Source organism: Myotis yumanensis, unplaced genomic scaffold, assembly GCF_028538775.1.
Source record: "Myotis yumanensis isolate MYYU_CA2020_CCGP unplaced genomic scaffold, mMyoYum1.0.hap1 SCAF_19, whole genome shotgun sequence".
Lineage (NCBI taxonomy): Eukaryota > Metazoa > Chordata > Mammalia > Chiroptera > Vespertilionidae > Myotis > Myotis yumanensis.
This window is the reverse complement of record NW_027223770.1, coordinates 10,069,297-10,090,467: the sequence shown is the minus strand read 5'-3', so window position 1 is coordinate 10,090,467 and position 21,171 is coordinate 10,069,297. Positions and strand designations below refer to the sequence as shown.

General features: G+C 44.9%; 1 protein-coding gene across 5 annotated transcripts in view; it reads left to right on the top strand.

Annotated features, from left to right (window-relative positions):
• CUX2 (cut like homeobox 2) overlaps positions 1 to 21,171 on the top strand; it is a 216,503-nt gene that overhangs the window by 117,289 nt on the left and 78,043 nt on the right. For 4 of the 5 annotated variants that reach the window (XM_070399226.1, XM_070399225.1, XM_070399224.1 and 1 more), the window contains exons 2-3: positions 11,228 to 11,338; positions 15,016 to 15,063. In XM_070399226.1, coding sequence (XP_070255327.1) covers positions 11,228 to 11,338; positions 15,016 to 15,063 — 159 coding nt within the window. The remainder of the gene's footprint in view (positions 1 to 11,227; positions 11,339 to 15,015; positions 15,064 to 21,171) is intronic. The other variant, XM_070399228.1, reaches the window with a different exon arrangement.

The following is a 21,171-nucleotide window of genomic DNA, read 5'->3' as shown; positions in this document are numbered from 1 at the left end:
CAGTTAGGGGATGATCAGGCCGGCAGGCAGAGGTGGTTAGGGGTGATCAGGCTGGCAGGGGAGCAGTTAGGGGCATCAGGCCGGCAGGCAGAGGCGATTAGGGGTGATCAGGCAGGCAGGCAGGCGAGTGGTTAGGAGCTAGTGGTCCCGGATTGTGAGAGGGATGTCCAACTGCTGGTTTCGGGATCGGGCCTAAACCGGCAGTCGGACATCACCCGAGGGGTCCCGGATTGGAGAGGGTGCAGACCAGGCTGAGGGACCCCCCACACACACACAAATTTCATGCACCAGGCCTCTAGTTTTATATAAATGGGATCATCCAATATGTGGTCTTTTATGTCAGCTTCTTTCACGTAGTATTGTTTCCAAGATTCATCCATGTTGTAACAGTTCTGATTATTTTTGTTCTTTTTAAATATATTTTTATTGATTTCAGAGAGGAAGGGAGAGGGAGAAAGAGATAGAAACATCAGTGATGAGAGAGAATCATTGATCAGCTGCCTTCTGCACACCCCACACTGGGGATCAAGCCCACAACCTGGGCATGTGCCCCGACCAAGAATCGAACTGTGACCTCCTGGTTCATAGGTCGATGCTCAACCACTGAGCCACGCTGACTGGGCTATTGCTAAATAATATTACATTATATATTTTGTTTATTCATCAGTTGATGGAAATTTGGGGTGTTTCTACTTTTTGGCTATTATGAATAGTGCTGCTATGAGCATGCACATATAGGTCTTTGTATGAACACACATATTTTCAATTATCTTGGGTAAGGAGTGAAGTTGCTGAGTCATAAGGCAAATTTATATTTAACTTTTTAAGTAACTGCCAAACTGTCTTCCAAAGTAGCTATACCATTTTGCATTCCCAACAGCACATATGGGTGCTCCAGTTGCTGTGCATCCTCACCAGCATTTAGTCGTATCTTCTTGAGATTTGAGTATGCATTTTTGGCCCCTGGCTTCAATCAGGGTTTGGTCTGGGAATTCTGGGAGCTTGAAGAGGTGAATGACAGGCAAGAGATATGTGACACATGGTACACGTCTTAGATGTTATAGAGCAATGCTGTCCAATAGAACTTTTTGTGGTAATGTCAATGATGTATATCTGAAGTATCCAGTGTGATAGCCACTAGCTTCTGCGGTTATTACGCACATTGCAATATGGCCTGCGAGACTTGGGAAGTGGATTTATAATTGTATTTCATTTAAATTAATTTTGATGTACTAAATATAAATAACCACACAAGGTAAGTGTTTACCATATTGGACAGTGCAGTCCTGGAAGTTCAAGATCACTGCTCAGTATGTTCAAGGTTCTTGATGAATCTTTCTGAGGATTGATCAGAGTTCAACTCTTCTCTTCACAGATAGCTGGGGTAAACATGAGGCTTGGGGTTAACAGGTCTGCATCTGTCCTAGAATATCTCATCCAGAGTATGGTGCTTCAGGGTAGAGAGAAAAGTGCCAGAAGTTGCAAATCTGAGGACTTAGGTGAAGATACGCTTGTAGGGTCAGGAGAAGAGAGTGGATGGGCTCTGGAACCAGGAGACCCAGGTTGAAATCTCAGCCCTGTTACTTATCAAGTCTGTGACCTGGGACAGGTGCCCTGTCCTCTCTGAGACTGTTTCCTCGTCTATAGAATGGATTGGTAATATTGCTTTCAAAAGACATTGTAAGGCTCAGAGAAGAATGGCTATAAATTCCTTAGCACAGTGTCTGTCACTTAGTACATGCAGAAAACTATCAGCTTCTGTTATTATCTTTATTGTTATTCTTCCCAGTCCCCAGAACTATATAAATCGCATGTAACTCCAATAACAAGAGAAGTGACCTTGTTTACTGTGCCACTGCTGGATTCCCAGCTCCTGGAACAGCACCTAGCACAGAATAAGCACTCAAATAAATGCTTGCTTGATGAATGAATGAATGAATGCTTGATGTGCCCACCCTCCCTCCCTTTTAACAGAGGAAGATGAAGAGCACAGAGAGTAGTTGCCCAGCTGGACCAGATGTGTTAGCCCTAAAAGGTGCACAAGGGACCCCCAGCCCCTCACCTGACACCCACCAGAGTGGGGGCTACTTTGTTTTCTTGGTGCCACGAGGTTTTACATTCTGAGAACTCCGGGATATAAAAGAGCAGTCAAAAGCAGGAGGAAGTGATTGGATGTGGCTCCCAGTTTGTGGCAAGATAACTAGGTGTTTGATTGGCATCCTCTCTCAGGGACAGCCTCCTGCAGCAGGACAGGGGAGGTTTTCCTGCCTGATGCTTGAGGCGGGGAGGTGGGCCCTGGAGGTGTGGGGCAAAGCACTGAGTTGGGGGCAACTGCAGGGAGTTGGGGTTTGGAGCACAAGTTGGCCAGCCCATCTTTTATTTGTTCATTTGTTCATCATTCATTCATTCAACAAGTATTGAGCACCCACCATGTGGCAACCATTGGAGTTAGACACATCAGTGACCCAAACAAACAAAGTCTATGTCCTTATGGAGCTGACATTGGAGGAGGGCAGGCAGTGGATCTTACAATAAACAAATAGAAATATAACTACATAATATGTCGATGACAGTGCCATGGAGAGAAATAAGCAGAGAGTGACAGTTGTGGTAGGGAAGAGATGCTTGGAGTTTTAAATATGACAGGCCTCTGTGAGAAGATGATATAAGAGCCAAGATCCAGAGGAGGCCAGGGGCAAACTCATATGGAATTCAGGGGCACAAGGAAGCATTTCCAGCAGAGGGAATTGCCAGTGCAAAGGCACTGTGGAGGAATGTGTTTGATGTGTTCAGGAGCCAGCAAGGACCCGTGTGGCTGGAAGAGAGTGAGGGAGGGAAGAATGGAAGGAAGGAAGGCCAGAGATTAATCACATGGAGCTTTGATGTCATGGTAAGCACTTTGGTCTTGATGCTGAGTCAGGTGGGAATCATTGGAGGGTTTGAACAGAGGAGAGACAGGATGTGACTTAGGTTTAACAAGATCCCTCTGGCTGCTTGGTGAGGAAAAGACTGTAGGAAGGTGAGGGGGTGGAAGTGGAGAACCCAGTGAGGAGGCTTCTATGGTCACCCAGGCAGGTGACGACAGTGGTCTGGCCAGGGTGGCAGCAGTAGAGAAGATGATAAATGGGTGAATCAAGCTGACAAGATGGGCTGATTAGAGCAACGTCCCCACTGCAGCCTAGGGTCTGAGGGTTGGCAGTGGCCCCAGCCCACGTTCCAGACATGGACCCGCTGCCCTTATAGACACCTCCTGATGAAGCCTGGACCCTCTCCTGGCCACAAGATTTTCATCCTGCCCTCACTGCTGAGAGGGAGGGATTGCCATGACTCCATTTAACAGTGGTGACGGTTAGATACAGAGAAGCCAAGGGTCTGCCCAAGCTCATGGAACCAGTAAGCAAAAGCATCAAGACTTTAACCTGCTCTTTCTTCCAAATGCCAGCTCTTGGCCTGCCTCCAACTAAAAGCAAATTGCTGCCTGGATTTTCTGGAAGCCAGAGCTGTGGGAGCTTCTAGGAGGGCTTGATGAAGCACAGTTTTAATTGTCTATGTGCTCTATGTGATCAAACACTTTAATGTGGGCAGGACCCGAGTCTGGCTTGTCCTGGTAACATTGTAGGCACTTAAATAATAGTTGAGTGAATGAATGATTAGGCGGGTAGGTGTGTGGATGGATGGATGGATGGATGGATGGATGATGGATTGATGGATAGACAGATGGACAGACTGACTAGGCCCAGCCATGCTCCTGTTCTTCAGGCCACATGAGTCCTTGGTGAGGACAGACAGGTTGGGAAATGTTGCCCTAGCAGTATCTGGAGGAAAGAACCCAGAAAGACATAGGTTCAATCCCCATATCACTTTCCAGCTCTGTGACCTTGGCGAGTGGCTTTGTCTTTGCAGGTACCATGTGTAAATGGTATCTGCATCAAAGGATCATTCATTTGCTCCCTCAACAGATGTTCTAGAGAATCCACTGCAAGCCAAGTATTGTTGGGAGAATTAAATAAACTTTTGTGTGCCAGTTAGCATGGACGGAGTATACATAATAAGCCCTCTTTGGGACAGTTATTATATAAAGTTTGCTAAGAAGTTGTTGGCTGTCTCACCCACACCCAGGCCTCAAGGTTGGGCTCTTTGACCTGAGTGTGAACTATCACCTGGGCCCAGCTGATGGAATGAAGTAAAGCCAGCTCAGCTCGGCTGGTAACTATTTCTCATAGGCACCTCCTCTTGCCCTGGCCTCAGATAATTGGCCCAATACATCTTGGCATCTGAAATTTACATACGGTGCAGGGAGTGATGGATGGCTCTGGCAACCCAGACTGTCTCTCAGCGCTGCTCAGTTATCCATCTCAGTGGGCTGCGGAACCATCCATCTTGTCTTGTCTCCTTGCTCGTGGCAGGCTAGCATGTGCCCTCCATCCCAGGTCATCTCCCCAGCTCGCTTCCAGAGCCAGCCTCTGAGGCCCTTCTGAAGGCAATACTTACATCATGCCCCACAGCGTCCCCCAGAACTCTCCTCCTCAGTGTTTGCCTGGTATTCTGATAGCAAAACCCTGAATGGCTCCATGGACCTGAGATGCAGAAGGGGCCCCACCTTGCTGCTGCCACAAAGGATTTCTCATGCTTATATCTACTAACAGTCATTCATTCAAAAATGTGCATTGAGTGCCTACAATGCACCTGGCATTCCACTGGAGAGTGCGAACACTGAAGACACTAAGCACTTTACCTACTTACAATCTGGTTCTCAAGGAGTGCTCTTAATAACACTATGGGCATAAATTTTTATCCCCATTTTACAGACACAGAAATTGAGGTTGAGTCATGTGTCAACGCTAGAATCTGGACACAGATCTATGGTCTCCGAACCATGTCATTGTTCCTCAGACAGACCAGATTCTTTCAGAGCTTCTGACACATAGCATTCATTTATTCATTCATTTGACCAACAAACATTCCTAGAGTGCCTACTATGTATCATGAACTGTTCTAGGCACTGAGTATATAACAATAATGGAAGGACCAAAACAAGTAAATAAAGTGTATAGTGTGTTTAATAGTGTTACATATTAAGGAGAAGAAAACTAAAGACAGGAATAGGAAGACCAGTTAGGAGGCTGTTGCAGTTATCCCATTCCCTCTGCCTGGATGCCTGGCTTCTTTGTCTGACACAATCATCCTTCTGGTCCCAGGTCAAATGTTCCCACCTTGGTGGCCCTTTCCCCCAATCACAGGAAATCACCTTGCTCTCTATGTTCCTTTCATACTTTATTTATACTTTTTATATCGTACTTAGGCACACAGTATTAAGGTTGACTCATCTGTCTTCTCCACTGCACTGTGAACTACTCAAAGACAAGGACTAAGTTGGTTGATTTCCATATACCAGTGCCTAGCACTGTCCTGGCACAGAATTTGGGCTCAGTAATTAGTTGGATACATGATTGGATGGGGATGGATGGATGGATGGATGGATGGATGACTGATTGATGACTAGTAGAGTGATTGGATAGAGGATGTTGGGTGATCAGTTGTATGAGTAGATGAATGGATGATTAGTTGGAAAATTAATGCTCTGTTAAATAAATGGATGACTGGTTGGATAGATAGATGGATGATTGGATGAGTAGATAAATAAATGGTTGGTTAGGTGATTGGGTGGAGGTCAAAGAACTTCTAGCCTGGGCAGCTCCTTAGTGGGTACTGGCAGCCCCTGCTCAAGTTTGGAACTACACAGTGATTTAATTAGAAGAGATGGGTAAAACTCTACCTCTCTCCCTTGCCCCATCAGTTTCCATACCCATCTCAAATATAGGAGATATATTAGGGTTTCACACTCCTCCAAGCCTGCATTGGAGTTAATGTCTCAACATGATGGCTTTTTCCCCCTTTTACCAGAATTATTTATGCCCTGACTTGTCTACTTTGATTTGTGAACTCCAAGAACATATAGCAGTATCTGATTCATCATTGCCATCTCTTTTATCTAATATCTAACACACCAAAGATGTGCCAGATGGATGGATGATGAATGGAGGATGGATGGATGGATGGGTAGATAGGTGGCTAAGGGCCTAACATCTCTGGTTGCATCTCCCAAGTTGTTTTCTATAAACAATTTCTGTGTAAGATTTCACTTGAAGAAAAGGTTCTAGGGATTTAAAAAATAAAATCTGAGGGCAAATATCAGAAAGGGTTATTAACAGGGTCATGAAGGAAATACCCAGGCTTAGAGGGGAGGTTCTAGGAAGTCTTCCTGGAAGAGGGGCCATTTAACCACGACAAAAGGATGACTAAGATCAGCTGCAAATACAGAATGAGATCATCTGGATTGAGGGGTGAAGTCTGTGGAGCCATGAAGAAGGGAGACCTCGGTGCATTTGGATTTCTCTACAAGGAATTCAATCTGGTTGGGAAGGAGAAAATGGGAGGGGCTAGCAGGGATCCAGTGATGCCTAAATCAGAAGCTTGAAAATTGTCCTAGGGTAGTGAAGAGCCATAAGTGGTTTTTGAGCAGGGAAGGGACATAATGAGGAAGACTTTATTTTCCTTCATGAATCTCTTAAATCATGGAAACACCTGAATTCCTCACTTCCATAACCCTGATCCCTAACAATTTCTGCATTTTTTTGAAAGGCCTTTTCTCAGAGTTGATATTAGGGGGATGTGTCTGAGTGTGAGTCTTCAGAGCTGAGCAGAGTGGGGGAACTGACATGAACATGCACAACTCAGATTGTGTCTTACGTGTGTCTCCCCTATAAGAACAGTGTCTAGCTCAAAACTTTGTACATAGTTGACATTTTGGGATTGGCTGTTAAATTTCTTTCAAAACTAAATATTCTTGTGAGATTCCCAATCCTTCCTGGTTGAACTAAGATTGTTTAACTTGCCTCCCCATAGGTAACTAACAGTTTTCCTTCCCCACCCAAAACCCACCCTCCCCTCTTAGGAAATCCAACCTCTTAATCAGCTCTGTGGCAGGGGCAGTAGCCTAAGTTGTCCCTGTTTCCTCATCTTTGAAGTGGGAGAATTGGATTGTACTAGTGTTTGCTAAAGTGTGGAGCATGCACCCACTGTTGGGACATGAGATGATCATTAGCAGTAACTAGACCTGGCTTTAGAAAGGATTGACTCGTGTCAGGAGGAACAGTTGGTTATCCATCCTCAGTGCCCTTCCATTATTTCTCATTCTGACAATAGAATAAGAATTACCTTTAAGCAGTACTCACTAGAAGGGGGCATGAGGGAGCCTTCTGAGGTGCTAGGAATGTGAACATTCTATACCTTAATCTGGGCAGTGGTTACAAGGGTGTAAAAATTCTATCTTAAAATTGAACTTAAAGTCATGCATGTCTCATTCAAAAAGAAATAGGAGTCGATTGAAGATGTAAATATTAAGTAAATAGAAATTCATGTTGAATATCAGTATGGCAAAATTCATGCAGCAGGAGAGGTATGTGTCGTTGAAGTTTGGACAGTGATGGACCAGACAACTCAGGGGTTTCTTCTTGCTCAGACGTTCTGAGACTCTAAGTCCCAAGGTTGCCCAGCACCCTGATGATGGCAGACCCTAGAGAGTGAGGGGTATTGTCTGGGCAGTGGGCACTTACAGTGGGCTAGCAGCACAGCTGTTTAGCTGCTCCTGGTCCTGGGTGCAGCACAATCCCAGCTTCCTTTCTCTCTGCACATTGGCTGGAGCCTCAGCTGCATCTATCATCTGCTTCAAGCTCATTAAAATTATTTCTTTTTAGTTGCAAATGGGCTGTTTATGATGATCATTATTTGAATGGTCTGCGCCGGGCTCCGGGCTGTCTGTCTGCTGCTGATGGCCTGTTAATCAGATGAGTCTCCACCCTGCCTGGGCCTGGCCCAAAAGTCTAGGGCTGTGTTAATCATGGCTCCCTGAGGGTGGGGGGTGGGGAATGGGAGCTGGGGTGGGAGAAGATCCTGAATTCTGCTTGATCATCAAAGGGGAGGCTAGTTGTGTATGTGCGCCATGGTTCAGACACTCATTTCTAAAACTCCACTTCAGACCAGTTCTGGTTTATGTGGATGAGAGTTTTTTCTGTGTCTTCAAAATACAGTGCTGTGAGCTTTATTATTTTAAATGTGTTTATTTTTAAAGACTTGTCAATTCTGTCACTGGCCCACTTGCCTTTGTTGATGTTCAGATATACTATCTTTTCGGGTGGAAGAGAGAGGTTGCTTTTTAATGCCTTTGCTTAATACAGTAAAACTTGGCAATATTCTGTCGGTCTCAACGATTTTATTTTTCTTTTTTGGTGAGATTTTTACTGCCCTGTGAAATCTAAAACTGTTAGAATCACTGGTCTAGTGGAGTATTTTCTGAGCTCTGTTTATCTAAATATAAGATTAATATTAACCAACGTTTATTGAACACGTGGTACTGTGCTTGATGCTTTTCACATTTGTAGCATTTAAAACAAGTTCCCTGCTAGTGGGGAAGTGGAGTAGAAGCCCTGTAAAGACCAGTCCATTACAGATTTGCCTTTATAATCCACCAAGGAGATAATTCACACTTGAATTATTAGAATAGACTGATTTATGTATTAGTCCCTGCTTGTATCACCTAACAGACACATTAATGTGTTTGTTACATGAGATAATGTATACAGGAGCTTACTATGGTGCCTGGTACATGTAAGCACTCAATAAATGGTAGTTATGATCATTATTGTTGTTGGTAGTGAGCTTACCATAGAAACAAGAATTTAGGGTTGAAGGACGGAGCACATTTAGGCAACGTTGAGAAGAATATGGATATCAGTCATACTGTCTGCTCCTCTAGGGCTGAGCAGGAAAGACACCAAGATCTGGGCTTGCGTGGGGCCAGGACTGGGGCCCTGCTGATATTTCCCGGCCTGATCTCGCCTCTGCTCTGTCTGAATTGTGGACACAGCACCCACCAGCAGTCAGGGAGGTTAGGGTGAAGGGAGCCAGTGTAGTCACATCAGGCAGTTGGACTTATCCTGCTCTGAGATTTCCTTTAAGATCCTGGATTGGATGTTTTAAATGAGGAATTCAAGTCCAGCCCCCCACCAGGAACATTGGTTGCTGTGGTGCAGAGAGGGACAGTGTCCCAGATATAAGAACATAGTGTCAGATACATAATAATCCAAAACTTGGTGATGTCAACTCAAGCCCCAATTCTGATAGTCCAATAGCAGTGTGAAAATCACATCTTTGTCTTCAGAATAGACAAGAAAAACTAAGAACAACTGTGAGCACTCTGCCAGAACTCAATTGACCATGACACCAGTTTCTTCTTTCCTACCAAGTGAGGTTCTGTACCACCTGGTTGGTGTTTGTCTACTTTTTATTAGCCCTATTGCTGCAAATACAGATATCTTCCCAATCATTTGGTTTGAGGGTTGTGATCGATTATAATTTCTTTATTGGTGACTGATTATTTTTAAATGATGATAAACCAAAAATTTTCATTTTTTTTTCTTCTTTCACCTTGACAGACTGTCAGAAACTGTTTCTGTTTCTCTCTCCCATGACACCTTATTCCTCATCTGGCTCAAAATTCCATGGGGATTTTGCACCCTAACCGGGGGTCGGGGGGGCGGGGGGCACCTTTAAGTTGGTATACCCACTACTCTGGCACAGAATTTATTTCAGCACCTTGGAGAGCACCACACATCCTATTCCCATGTCACTATTTTTTAAATCCTAACTTTATACTTAGACCTCTTCCCTTCTAGTCTCATGATTCTCTAAAGAGGTTAAACATTTCTAAAAAAAAAAAAAAAAAATAGAAATTCCCTCCCCGATTTCTCCCAAAGGCTCCATAGGCAGAGTCACTTATCCTGGGCTTGGGGTGGGCTTTCCAGCCTCTGATGGATATGAGGTTTATGGCGCTATGGTGAACTGCTATTGAGCAGATTTACCGACTCTCAGACATGATATAAGACAATTACCATGCATTTCGTCTCTTAGAGGGAAAAGGATTTGCAGCGGGTTAATAGTACTTTTATTTCATTATCTAATGGTAAAAGTGTTTCATTGTGTGTGCAAGATGAATGCGTATTAGATTTGACAAATGGGGTCTTTCAACACGGTGCTGGGCCTCATCATAAGAGTTCACCCTAGAAATACACTCTCGCATCTGCGTGTGTGTTTTTAATAAATCTGATTGCAGAAATTTATTGCATCACCGGATTTAGGAAATTATAGGGCTTGATTGCTGCAGAAATAATCGGGTGATACAGAAATGCTCCTCGAGTTATGGTCCAGGAGAAAAAAACCATCTTGGGATGGTACAAGAACGCAGCAGACCACATAAACAGAGTGTTTCTTGAATTATGCAAATGAAATTCATGACAACTCGTGGTGAATTGTACACCCCTTGTGAAACTGCCACTGTTAAAGTGAAGAAAGCTACAGAGGGGTGATCAAATATACATGTACAACCAGCAGACATTATCTGTTACGTGTGTTAGCTGGAGCATCCACCACTCCATCTTTCACTCTCTTTTTTCCCCTCGATGGTATGTTTTGTGAAAACCTGGCCTGCTGCCTTCATTGCACATAAGCAAGGCTCCTTCTAATCCATTTCTTCTGAATCCAGGAGTCTTCAATGAAATATTTCTTACACTTGAAGTGAACCTTAAATGACTTACTGCAGGATACACAAAAGGTCAGCTTGCTTCTTATTGGCACCTTCATTTTTCCAAAATCTACTGAAATTAAAAAGCCATCTATATCTTAAAAGGAGTATTTATGAACCCTTAAGTGTAAGTAAGTCATAGTTGGAACAGTTCCCACCTCTGATATATGAAAGCTGTCGACAGCACTTTCTTACACTATAATATGCCCATACAATATGCCACACTTTACTATTTTGACACGGTTTGGAGATGTTTTCTACAGTTACTGACAAGCTTATGCCATCACTCGTTTAGAAATTTAAGAGGTGGGGCAGAGGGGTGAGGGAGAGATGAAAAAAAAAAAAACTTTATAGGAGATTATTGATCCAGCCCAACTTCCAACCAGCAAAGAAAAGCTGTCCTGGATTTTTTTATTGCATCCCCAGTTTTGTAAATTATTCATTTGTGCCAGGAGTCAATATCCTGTCTTTTCTCAACTTTATAAGTTAAGAAAACTTGTTCATAATGCTGTTTTGTATGATAATTAAAAAGGAAAAGGAGGGGAAAAATCTTTTTCTTTTCTCTCTCTCTTTTTTTTATTGTTCCAGAAGGAGCTTAATTCCGTCGCTTCTGAGCTGTCTGCACGGCAGGAGGAGAGTGAACATTCTCATAAACATTTAATTGAACTCCGCCGGGAATTTAAGAAAAATGTACCTGAGGTACAGTATATTTGCTGTTATAGAATTAACTCAGTAGGAATGCATATTTTTCTTTGTTCAAACTATATTTTGAAAACTGTAGACATAAGTGACTAACAAGAAAAGAAGCTAATTAGCCCCAAAGAAAAATTACAGCCTTTTGGGGTTTCTCAATATAGTGGTGCTCAGCGCTGCTGTCTAAAGTAAGGGCAGGACGCTTCACTGAAGTCATTGTTTTTGAGGGCTCTATAAAACATCCATTTTCTCTCCACATTCATATCTAAGTCAGATGCTTGGCCTTGATGGCAAAAGCAATTTGTCTAGAGTTCTTGATTTTATTTTACTTTTCCATTGGCGTTTAAGAGATGACAGCTACAGCCACCCCTCCTGTCCTTCCCTCCATCTCTGAAACTGCCTATATACATGCCTCATTTTCCCCCTCCACCCCTCCCTTACAGCTCCAGCTACCAGCTTTCTCTTTCCCAGCTGCCATGAGGGTGGTCCAGGTAATGACCAGCCCCAGGCAATGTTAGGGCCCCCTAGGAGAAGAGACTTGAAAGGACTTGCTTCCATTCTTTACAGGGGCAAATGTGTGAATTTCTTTCCCTCTTCTATTAGGCCCCCTGTTGCTTCTCGGTTGTTGGTTTTTTTGTGTGTGTGTTTTTAATGATAAAGTAAACACAAATAGGAAAAATAAAGCCTTCTGACTCCATATAATGTTGGTAGTTGTGTGGCACCTCAGAGCCATTATGGGAAACAGAGACTCCGACCACCCCCAAACCCAATTGTGCTTCTCTGGTCAGTGGAGCTTAGTTGAGCTGTCTCTCCAAGCCTGCTCAGGTGGCCTAAATCTTGGAGGAGGATGGAGCAGGATCCAGCATTCTGGAGGTATCAGACCTGGAGATGTTAATTCTGCTCTACCAAAAATGAGCACCACAAATCCTATTCCCATGTTGGAAACTTCCAAAGGCCCTGTTGCCACCTGGGGCAGTCTCTTAGCTGTGAGATCCTCCTCACACAAGTCATGAATATCTTTGGTTCTTTAAGGCAAGAAAGGGAAGTAGGATCTAGCTAGAACTTGACCATGGAGCAAGTTGGGAAAGAATCTTAGATTTGAGAGCTGAAGGAAGGTGCACTTAGAGATGGGCCAGGAACTTCAGATCTGTTTCCCATGTCGTGGCTTCACAAAGGCCAAATCAGATCCTTGGCATAGGTATTCTTCTGCCCATCTCTTTCTTTCTTGGTTTGACTCCAGGAGCTAAGAATGGTAATACTTAGCCACTCTCCCTTCCTTCTTAGAACAAAGAATATCTTGGTCTTTAAGCTAATTTTTTTCTGCCTTAGAAGGAGACCCGGAAGCCTTGCCTCTGGCTCTCAAGTCTCTGGGAAGCAGAAACGAAAGGGCCCCAGATTTTCACAGCCTTCCATCTCATCTCCCTTCCCCAGGCCCAGGTGAGGAGGGAAATCCAGGCCAGGTTTTAAGCCTCAAGTTTGGCTTGCATAACTTTAAGACTGCATAGTTATGCAATTATGTAATTAGGAGGAATAAGTTTCCATTTCTATTATAGTCATGCCTTTGAAAATTTTCATTTTTGGAACTAGTCTCTCCTAATGGAGAGAGTCATGCCAAGGCTTTATTTAAGAACATCATCTGGCCCTGACCGGTTTGGCTCAGTGGATAGAGCGTCAGCCTGCGGACTCAAGGGTCCCAGGTTCGATTCCAGTCAAGGGCATGTACCTTGGTTGCGAGCACGTTCCCAGTGGGGAGTGTGCAGGAGGCAGCTGATCGATGTTTCTCTCTCATCGATGTTTCTAACTCTCTATCCCTCTCCCTTCCTCTCTGTAAAAAATCAATAAAATATATTTAAAAAAAAAAAAAAAGAACATCATCTGACTGGTGCCCAGCTCAAGTCCCGCTGGTGCCTTTGCTCATTTCCCCCAAGGGTTAAGCAGGCAGGACATTGGCCCAAAGTCCTGCCAGCCACCTTCCCTTGGAGTCTCAGACTGGAATCCCCTAAACTCACTTGAGTGTGAGGTTGTGAAAAGAACCTCTTTGGGGAATCTGTTGACCTGATCAGATTCCAGCCCACCACTCAGTCCTGCAGGCCCTTGAGGGAGCCAGCCCACTTGGGGCCTCAGTCTCCCTTTCTGTAAATTCAAGGGACTGGAGAGTTGGTTCCTCCAGTCCCCTTCGGGCACTGGCATTTCCTGAACCTGAACTGGAATTTTCCTGCCCAACTGTTTATTTGGTTTATAAGGTCTTTTACATTTTACAGTAAGGTTTCAATGTTTAGCATATAAGGAAATTTTAACCAAAAACCTGGATTTCCTGCATCTTTGAGACTAGATCTGGCCACATGGAGGCTCCATGCCCACGTGACAGTCACCACACAGAGCTGAACAGCTTCCACCCCATTAGACTTGCATTCCCTCCAGAGGTTGGCCATGGAACCACCCAACCTGCCATCCACGTGTACACTTCCCCCAGCCTCTGAGGATGCTTCAGTTCACAGCCTTTGACCTACATTTCCTTCTCCATTGCACAGCCTGTGTGCCTGTGATTTCTTGTGATCCATAGGTTCAGTTCACTTCCTGTGTCCCTTCTGCAGATCACCAACATACAGCTGTGTACCAGCAGCTCTGAGAAGCCCTAAGGGACACATCAGTCAGTGAGGAGGGCCACCCAGGACCCAGAAGTGGGATTTTTTCCAGGGCAGAAGCAATACAACCTTATCCTTTACCTAAATATAGGAATTCTTCTGCCCATCTTTCTTTCCTTCTCTCTGCTGCCCCTTCCCTCCCCATGCTCTCAAGCAACCCCAATTCCTCTTTCCATCTGGGTTTCTTGTGGGCCATGGCTGACAGTGGTCAGGTGAGTCACTAGTGGGTCTCAGAGGAAACTGGAGCATTTAGGGTTGGGATCTTGGGACACTTGGTTTTAAAAGCCTCTCTCTTGCATGCTGGGGAGAACTCATGGGAGTCCACCAGGGAAGCCCATGGGGCTGGAACCTCAAGGTTACTTGTGAAAAGCAGGAGATTAGGGTCCAGAAAGGAGGCTCCCTTCTGAAGACATTCTAGTGCCATAGAGGTCATCAGACCTTTATAGAGCTCTTTCTGTGAGCTGGACACTGTGAACGGAGACCCAACCAAACTGCCAGAAACTGCACATTCTGGTGAGGAAGGAGAGAGAAATACAAATGTTGCTAAAATGCTGGGTGGGGAAGCAGAGATGGTGATCTAAAGCAGACAGCCCCTGAAGGATGGAAGATTTTCATGAAGGGACTTTGGTGACATGACCCTGGGTGTGGAGAATTGGGGTTACCTGTCCAGTCCCCACTCCAAAGAATATTTCATGATGGACCCCCAGTTGCACAGGTACTTTGCATTAAAGAGTATTCCATGATCAAATCCATTTGGGAAATGCTACTTCCTCTGTCCCTCTTCCAGAAATTCCCAATGTGCATTATATTAAAGGCTCCTAAAAGTCCTACAGGGAAGAAACTTGATCTGGACTTGATGTGTCCCCGTGTGTGTGTGTGTGTGTGTGTGTGTGTGTGTGTGTAGGTGTATATATGAGGAACCCTTACAAAATTCCATTGAGTGCAGGTGCTGAGGTATGGGACAACAGTGAGCTGCATTCAGGGGCCATGGGGTCCCACCTGGCACTGTGGTGAACTCTTCACTGATCTCTTTTTCAGGAAATCAGAGAGATGGTGGCTCCTGTATTAAAAAGCTTCCAAGCTGAGGTAAGACCCAAGGCCCATGGCATATCCCAAACCCAGTTCCCTCCCCTCTGTCCCACCTGGAGTTGCCAGAGGAGGCCAGCAGCCTCTGGAAGTTTTGAAAGAACTTCTCTACCCCATTCCCTCTAGATCAGTCAATGGTGTTGTGATAAGAGTGGGTTCTCTGTTGAGTTTGATGTGATTCCAGTGTCAATGCCAAGAAATCCCCCTCTTCCTAGACGTTGCCTAGCCTTACATGGGCTCTGCTACATGTAATATCCGTGACCTTGAACAAACCACCTCATCTTCCAGGCTGGTTTCTCATTTTTGGAGGTTTGTACGCAGTCACCTTTGCTCTCCCCTGGCACTCTGCTCTGCTTTGATTCTCTAAGGCAGTCTTGCAGATAAGTCCAAATACTTACCAGCCTGTCCTGAAATCCTCTCTACCATCCCACCCTCTGAGAATTAAGTCAGCATTGTTCACATTCTTTCCTGCCCACCCATCAGGCCCTCGTTCCTTTGGCAGCAGCTAAGCGTCCTCAGCCAGTTCCTCTTGCCTTCCTGGAGCCCTGGGATGGGGCTGGACCTCCCCCATTTCTCCTCTTAGCTTGACTTTGTGACCAGGATTCTGAAAATGTCCACTTGTCTGGCTGACCCAGGAGGTAGGCTAGGAAAATAATGGAATTACACCGAGGCAGGGGAGGCCATTTCTCACATGTTCCATCTTCTCGGGCTCTTCTCAGTCTTCCCTGAATTCAAGCAGGACCCTGGAGCAGGACCCAAGCTCGCCCGCAGAGATGTGTGTGTGTGTGTGTGTGTGTGTGTGTGTGTGTGTGTGTGTGTAATATATTTTTTATTGATTTCAGAGAGGAAGATAGAGGGAGAAAGAGATAGAAACATCAATGATGAGAGAGAATCATTGATCGGCTGCCCCACACTGGGGATCGAACCCGCAGCCCAGGCATATGCCCTTGACTGGAATCGAACCTGGGACCCTTCAGTCCCCAGACCGATGCTTTATCCAGCCGGCTAGGGCCAGAGATGCGTGTTAAGTCTGCCATCCACCAAGTGCCACATTACTTTAAATCTGTCTCTTTGGACCTGCATAAGCTCATAAGGCAATATTAAAGTAAACAATAACTGGATTTACACAAATGTCTCTGATTTCCATATTTTTCATCCCTTCATTTTATTACTGAGTTGACTGATGTGCTTATTTATTTATAGGGCTATTCAGTATTGATTCATTTGGTTGTGAGGTGCCTGAGCTGGAAGGGGAAAAAAACAACAGCAACAAAAATAGAAAGAAGACTAATAATGTTGGGAATGTGTTGTCGTGGCTTTGTGTTTTTTAAGAAAGAGGTCCCCATCTGCCAACTCCTGGTTCCATGAGGGGCACTCAGCACACAAGCCTCTCAGGCAGCTGATCCCTCTGCTCAGCCCGAAGACAGGCACTGAGCTTTGTGTATAGAGCACCACTTTTTCGGCTGTTCGTTGCTTGGGTTGGAGCTTCTCTGAGCCACTTAGAGCCTCAGTTTCCCTGTCTGTTTTGGGGATAAAGATATGATAGATTTTTTTCACGTTGTTTTGAGAATGACTGAGATATAATGCAGGGGAAGGTTTTGATGTAATGGCTACCACATAGAGAGCTGCCAGGGAGTGAAGAGCACAGATCCAGAGTTAACCTGGGTTTGAATCCTGCCTCTGCCAGTTACTAGCTGTTTGATTTGTACAACTTACTTGATCTCTCTGTGCCTCTGTTTCAAAATCTGAAAAATTAGGTAATAATTATACCTACTTCATAAGGTTGTGATTGAGGAAGAACAAAGTTATTTACCCATGGAGTGCTTCGAACATTTCCTTGAGTAGTAGAAGTCTTGGTTGTTTTATTATTCCTATTATCAGTGACCTCCATTATAGGTTTACTAGTATTTAACCTTCATTATACCAGGGCTGGAATCTGCCTCTTTCTTAGGTGCTCAAGGCTTTTTATCCAAAAGAGGGAACCTTTCTGTCTCGGTAGGAAAGAGGCATGACTTATGTCATCTTTTCAATAGGAGAAAGAGTTAAACAGGTTTGGTTTGTGATCCAGAGAAGATGCAAGTGCAGGGTGGGTGGGAAGCACATGCCAATAGGACTGGCTTGCACCCCAGCCCTGCTATTTACACTGTGTGGCCTAGGGGGAGTTTCTTAACCTCTCTGGGCTACAGCTTTCCTTCTTTGGCAAATGTGGCTAACAGTAAGGATTTAAAGAACTAAGTAAAAGTGGTTGACAGGTGTCTGGCACACAGTTGGTACTCAATAATTGTTGGGGGAGACAAAGTCTTAGTGGGGCCAAAAGGAGAGGCAAAACTGAATAGACACTGTTGTAATAACTAGGGATCTTCAAATAAATTCATTAATTTTCTTAAGATGGCTTTTCATTGTCCCTTTAATGTACCCAAAAGACTACGTTTCCCTGGAGTTTTATTCCCGAAACCCCTGCTTTCCTCATGATTTATTGACTAATCCATTGCAGCAGCCATGTCCCTCCCCAGGCCTCAGGAGAGACCGCCAAAGAAAGGTGTTAATAAAAAGCATCTTCTTCATCCAGAACAAACTATATACACACACAGGCCGTTCATAATCCAAATTTGATTTTCATTTTAATTTTTTTAATGAGGGTTCATCCTTTATGCCTCTTCCCTCTCACGATCCACCAGGCTCTGGGTTTAGAGCAGAGGATTCCCCAGTGGGCATTAATCACCTCCCAGGAATATTCCCCAAGGCAAACACCTTCCCTAGTCACATAAACTAGCCCATAAAATGCCAGGGCTGAATATCATACCGTCATTCCTTCTTCCCCAGTGCCAGCCTCTTGTTGAAATATAACACGTTCAAGTCCATCCCTTAATTTCACTCTGCTGGCCGTGGTGTATACAGAATCTGGGTATCCTCTTTATCTTTTCATTCTATGTATGTGAGTGCAGTCTTTTTTTTCTTTCTTTTTTTTCCCTTCTAGTCTATGTGTGTGTGCTGGTGGGAGGGAGGCGGAGAGGAAGTGAATTTGCCCTGCTGTGAATCAAGGAAGCTTTTCCTTTCCGCCTTGATTGCTTAAAGGCCAGCCTTGATTCCCCCTGCTCAGGAAACAAAGACAGCCAGAGAAGGTGGCTTAATGGAGACAGCTTGAAATGGCCAAAGTTTGAATATCCTTGCTAGCAGAGAAAAGAGCAAGACGAAAGCCCCGCTAATTACAAAAGTTGCTTTATGAAAGATAATTCAAAGCAATAATTTAGCAAACATAATCAAGTCGCACAGATGGGGTTGTTGATGGATGGATTGCAACATGCAATTAGCAGTTCTCGCAGTTACATATCATTAACCCTCCGAGCACAAAAATTATTTTCTCATTATTAGTTGAAAAGGTAAAATTAAGCTGACTAGACAGTAAAGGAACAAACTACAATTAATTACCTTCATTTATTACAGTCATTATTTTAAACTTATTTTTACTTGGAGAGAGAGATGAAAACATCTAAATTAAAAGTTTTGTTATGCTAAACCAGAGGTGAAACTTTTCTAAAGAGTGTGTGCAATGGCCCAGCCAGGAACATGGCAGGGCCACTGCCAGGAGATTTTTTTCCTGCTTCCTTCTTTTTGTATCATGAAGGCAGCATGATTTTCATAATAGCAAGCCCTTTGGGTTGAGTTGGAACAGACACATTCACCTGGGCCTGATTGAAATAGCAGTTTGGGAACCAAGGGGGCTGACAGGGCCTCTGACCCCAGGGGAGGCAGGAGAGCATGGTGGTCAGACACCAGTGTCTGAGTCCCACCCTAACAATGCTTGAGGATCTGAGAGGAATTAATCCGGCAAAGAGACAGTGAGTGCAAGGAGCGATTCTAGGCAGGGAGTGGGGAAGCTCTCCCTGACCACCCCCAAAGCCCTGGTCAGGCTTGGACGCCCCCCACACCCCCCATGGTACATAGCATTAGTCATCTTTATGCATTTGTCAGGGCCTTGGGGCCACTTTAAGTGCACTCTGGCTGAAACTCTGAATGAGGTGGGAACCACTGGAGACTTTAGAGCAGAGGAGGGACAACAAACTCAGACTCAGATTATAACAGAATCCTTCTGGTTGCTAATCAGAAGTCATGGCGGGAAGAGGGAATCTGACTTTTCAAAGATGACTGAGAGGAGACTATACCCCTCACACCTCCTACTTAAACCTCCACTCCCCCACCCAAGCCTCTCTCTGTTCACTGCCCACATTCAATATCCAGAGCCTGAAGTCATCAACTGCCTTCCCCCGACCATCTTTCCTAGCCCCAGTCACTGAGGACTCCCTGCTTTTCCCTCCCAGGCAGTTGTGGTTGAGAAAGGGAGTCCTAACCTAAAACAAGATCCCCAAAGGGTCAGTTTGTGTCCATGTTATTGAGCTGCCTGAGAAGGGCATGGAGGGCATCCGCACAGCCCAGATTACCTGAGACAGGCATGTCCCTCCCTACCCGGTCCCTGAGTGCCCCACCTAGCCGTGCATGCCATGCCCTAATTTGGTCTCTTTGTCCCCTCCTGTTCTGCATCTGCCTGCAGGATCCCTGCCTGCCCTTCCTTTTGAGCTGCAATTTAATTACAGGGCCTTTTTTTGCCTTTTTAACATTATTTGCTTTTTGATGTCATAATTCTCTTGCTCCCCAAGAGAATTATGGTGCTCCCAGCACTGGCATGACCATTCCTTTGTAATGGCCACAAGGCCACAATAGACGTTAGACATGTGCAGTCCTGGCAGCCTGCAAGTGGGGGAGCAGTGACCTCACTGACCAACAGGACCCACCTGGGAAGATGAGCAGTGGGGGTAAATATGGGGTCTGAAGCCATTTTGGCATAGGCTTGCATCCTAGCTCATCCACTTCCCAGTTGTGTGACTCTGGGCAAGACCCTCTGGGTCTTAGTTTCCTTGGCTTCCCCCCACTCTTTCTTTTTTCTTTTTTCTTTTTTTTTTTGAAGTTTAATTGACATGCAACATTATATTAGTTTCAGGTTATACAACATGATGATTCAATATTTTTATATATTTCAAGATGATCACCACAGTAAGCCTAGTTAACATCCTTGTCAACTAAAAAACAAACAAAAAACATCCTTGTCAACTTCTAAATGGAGATGTTAATAGTATCCGCCTCGTAGGGTTGGTGTGAGACTTAAATGAGTCAATATGGAAAAACCCCAAGAACAGAGCCCAGTGTGTAGTGAGCACTCCTTGAACTTCAGGTGGCATTCCTAGCAGGCAAGGTGAGACTTGCCTCATCACATTGATTTCCTCCCAAGAGCCCCATGAGGAGGCTTCTGCTCTCATCCATTCCTCAGGTGAGGTAACTGAGGCTCAGCACCCTGCACATGGTGAGTGCTAACCCAGCTGGGTCCCCAGCCAGCCATATTTATGGAGCATTTAGCCATGCCTCTTATGCATCACCACCTCTCAGCAGCTTGGTGAGGGAGGTGCTGCTGGTATCTTACAGGTGAGAAGCCAGGGATTAGAGAGGTAAAGTCGCTTGCCTAAGCTCCTACTGCTCTTCAGGAGAGGAGATGGTGGAGGAACCTCTGCTTGGAGGGCTGACTTGAGGGACCTGGGGGGTGCAGGAGGAACTGAGGACATAGATTCTAGATTGAGAGGCCTAAATTGGACACTTGCAGGTGGTTAGGATTGAGGAGGACTTCATTGCTCAGCCAGGCCCATGCTTTTCAGATGTGTCTTTGCTGAGCTTTATCAGGCCAGAATCTTCCAGGGAAGCCCAATGCATACAGAGAGCTTGGATTCGAACCCCAGGTCTGCACACCCAGCCCAGGCCTTGGCGTATATAGTAAACGCTCAGTAAATATGGTTTTGTTTGCAGCGTAAGTCATATGCAGTGAGAAGGACTTCTGTCCCTCCTTACTGCTTCTGGCTAACCCATGTGCACACACACACTCCTTACACATCTTTTTTGATAACTTAATGTTGATAGTACAGGTCTCCTTGGCTCCCATAACTGAGTCTTGCCCCTCTGGCTTTACCTTGCCCAGCTTGGGGTAAAACTTATAATGAGCTGAACATCCTTCTGAATTTAATATTAAGAACCCACCAAAGCATCATTGAACCTGTCATGCCATAT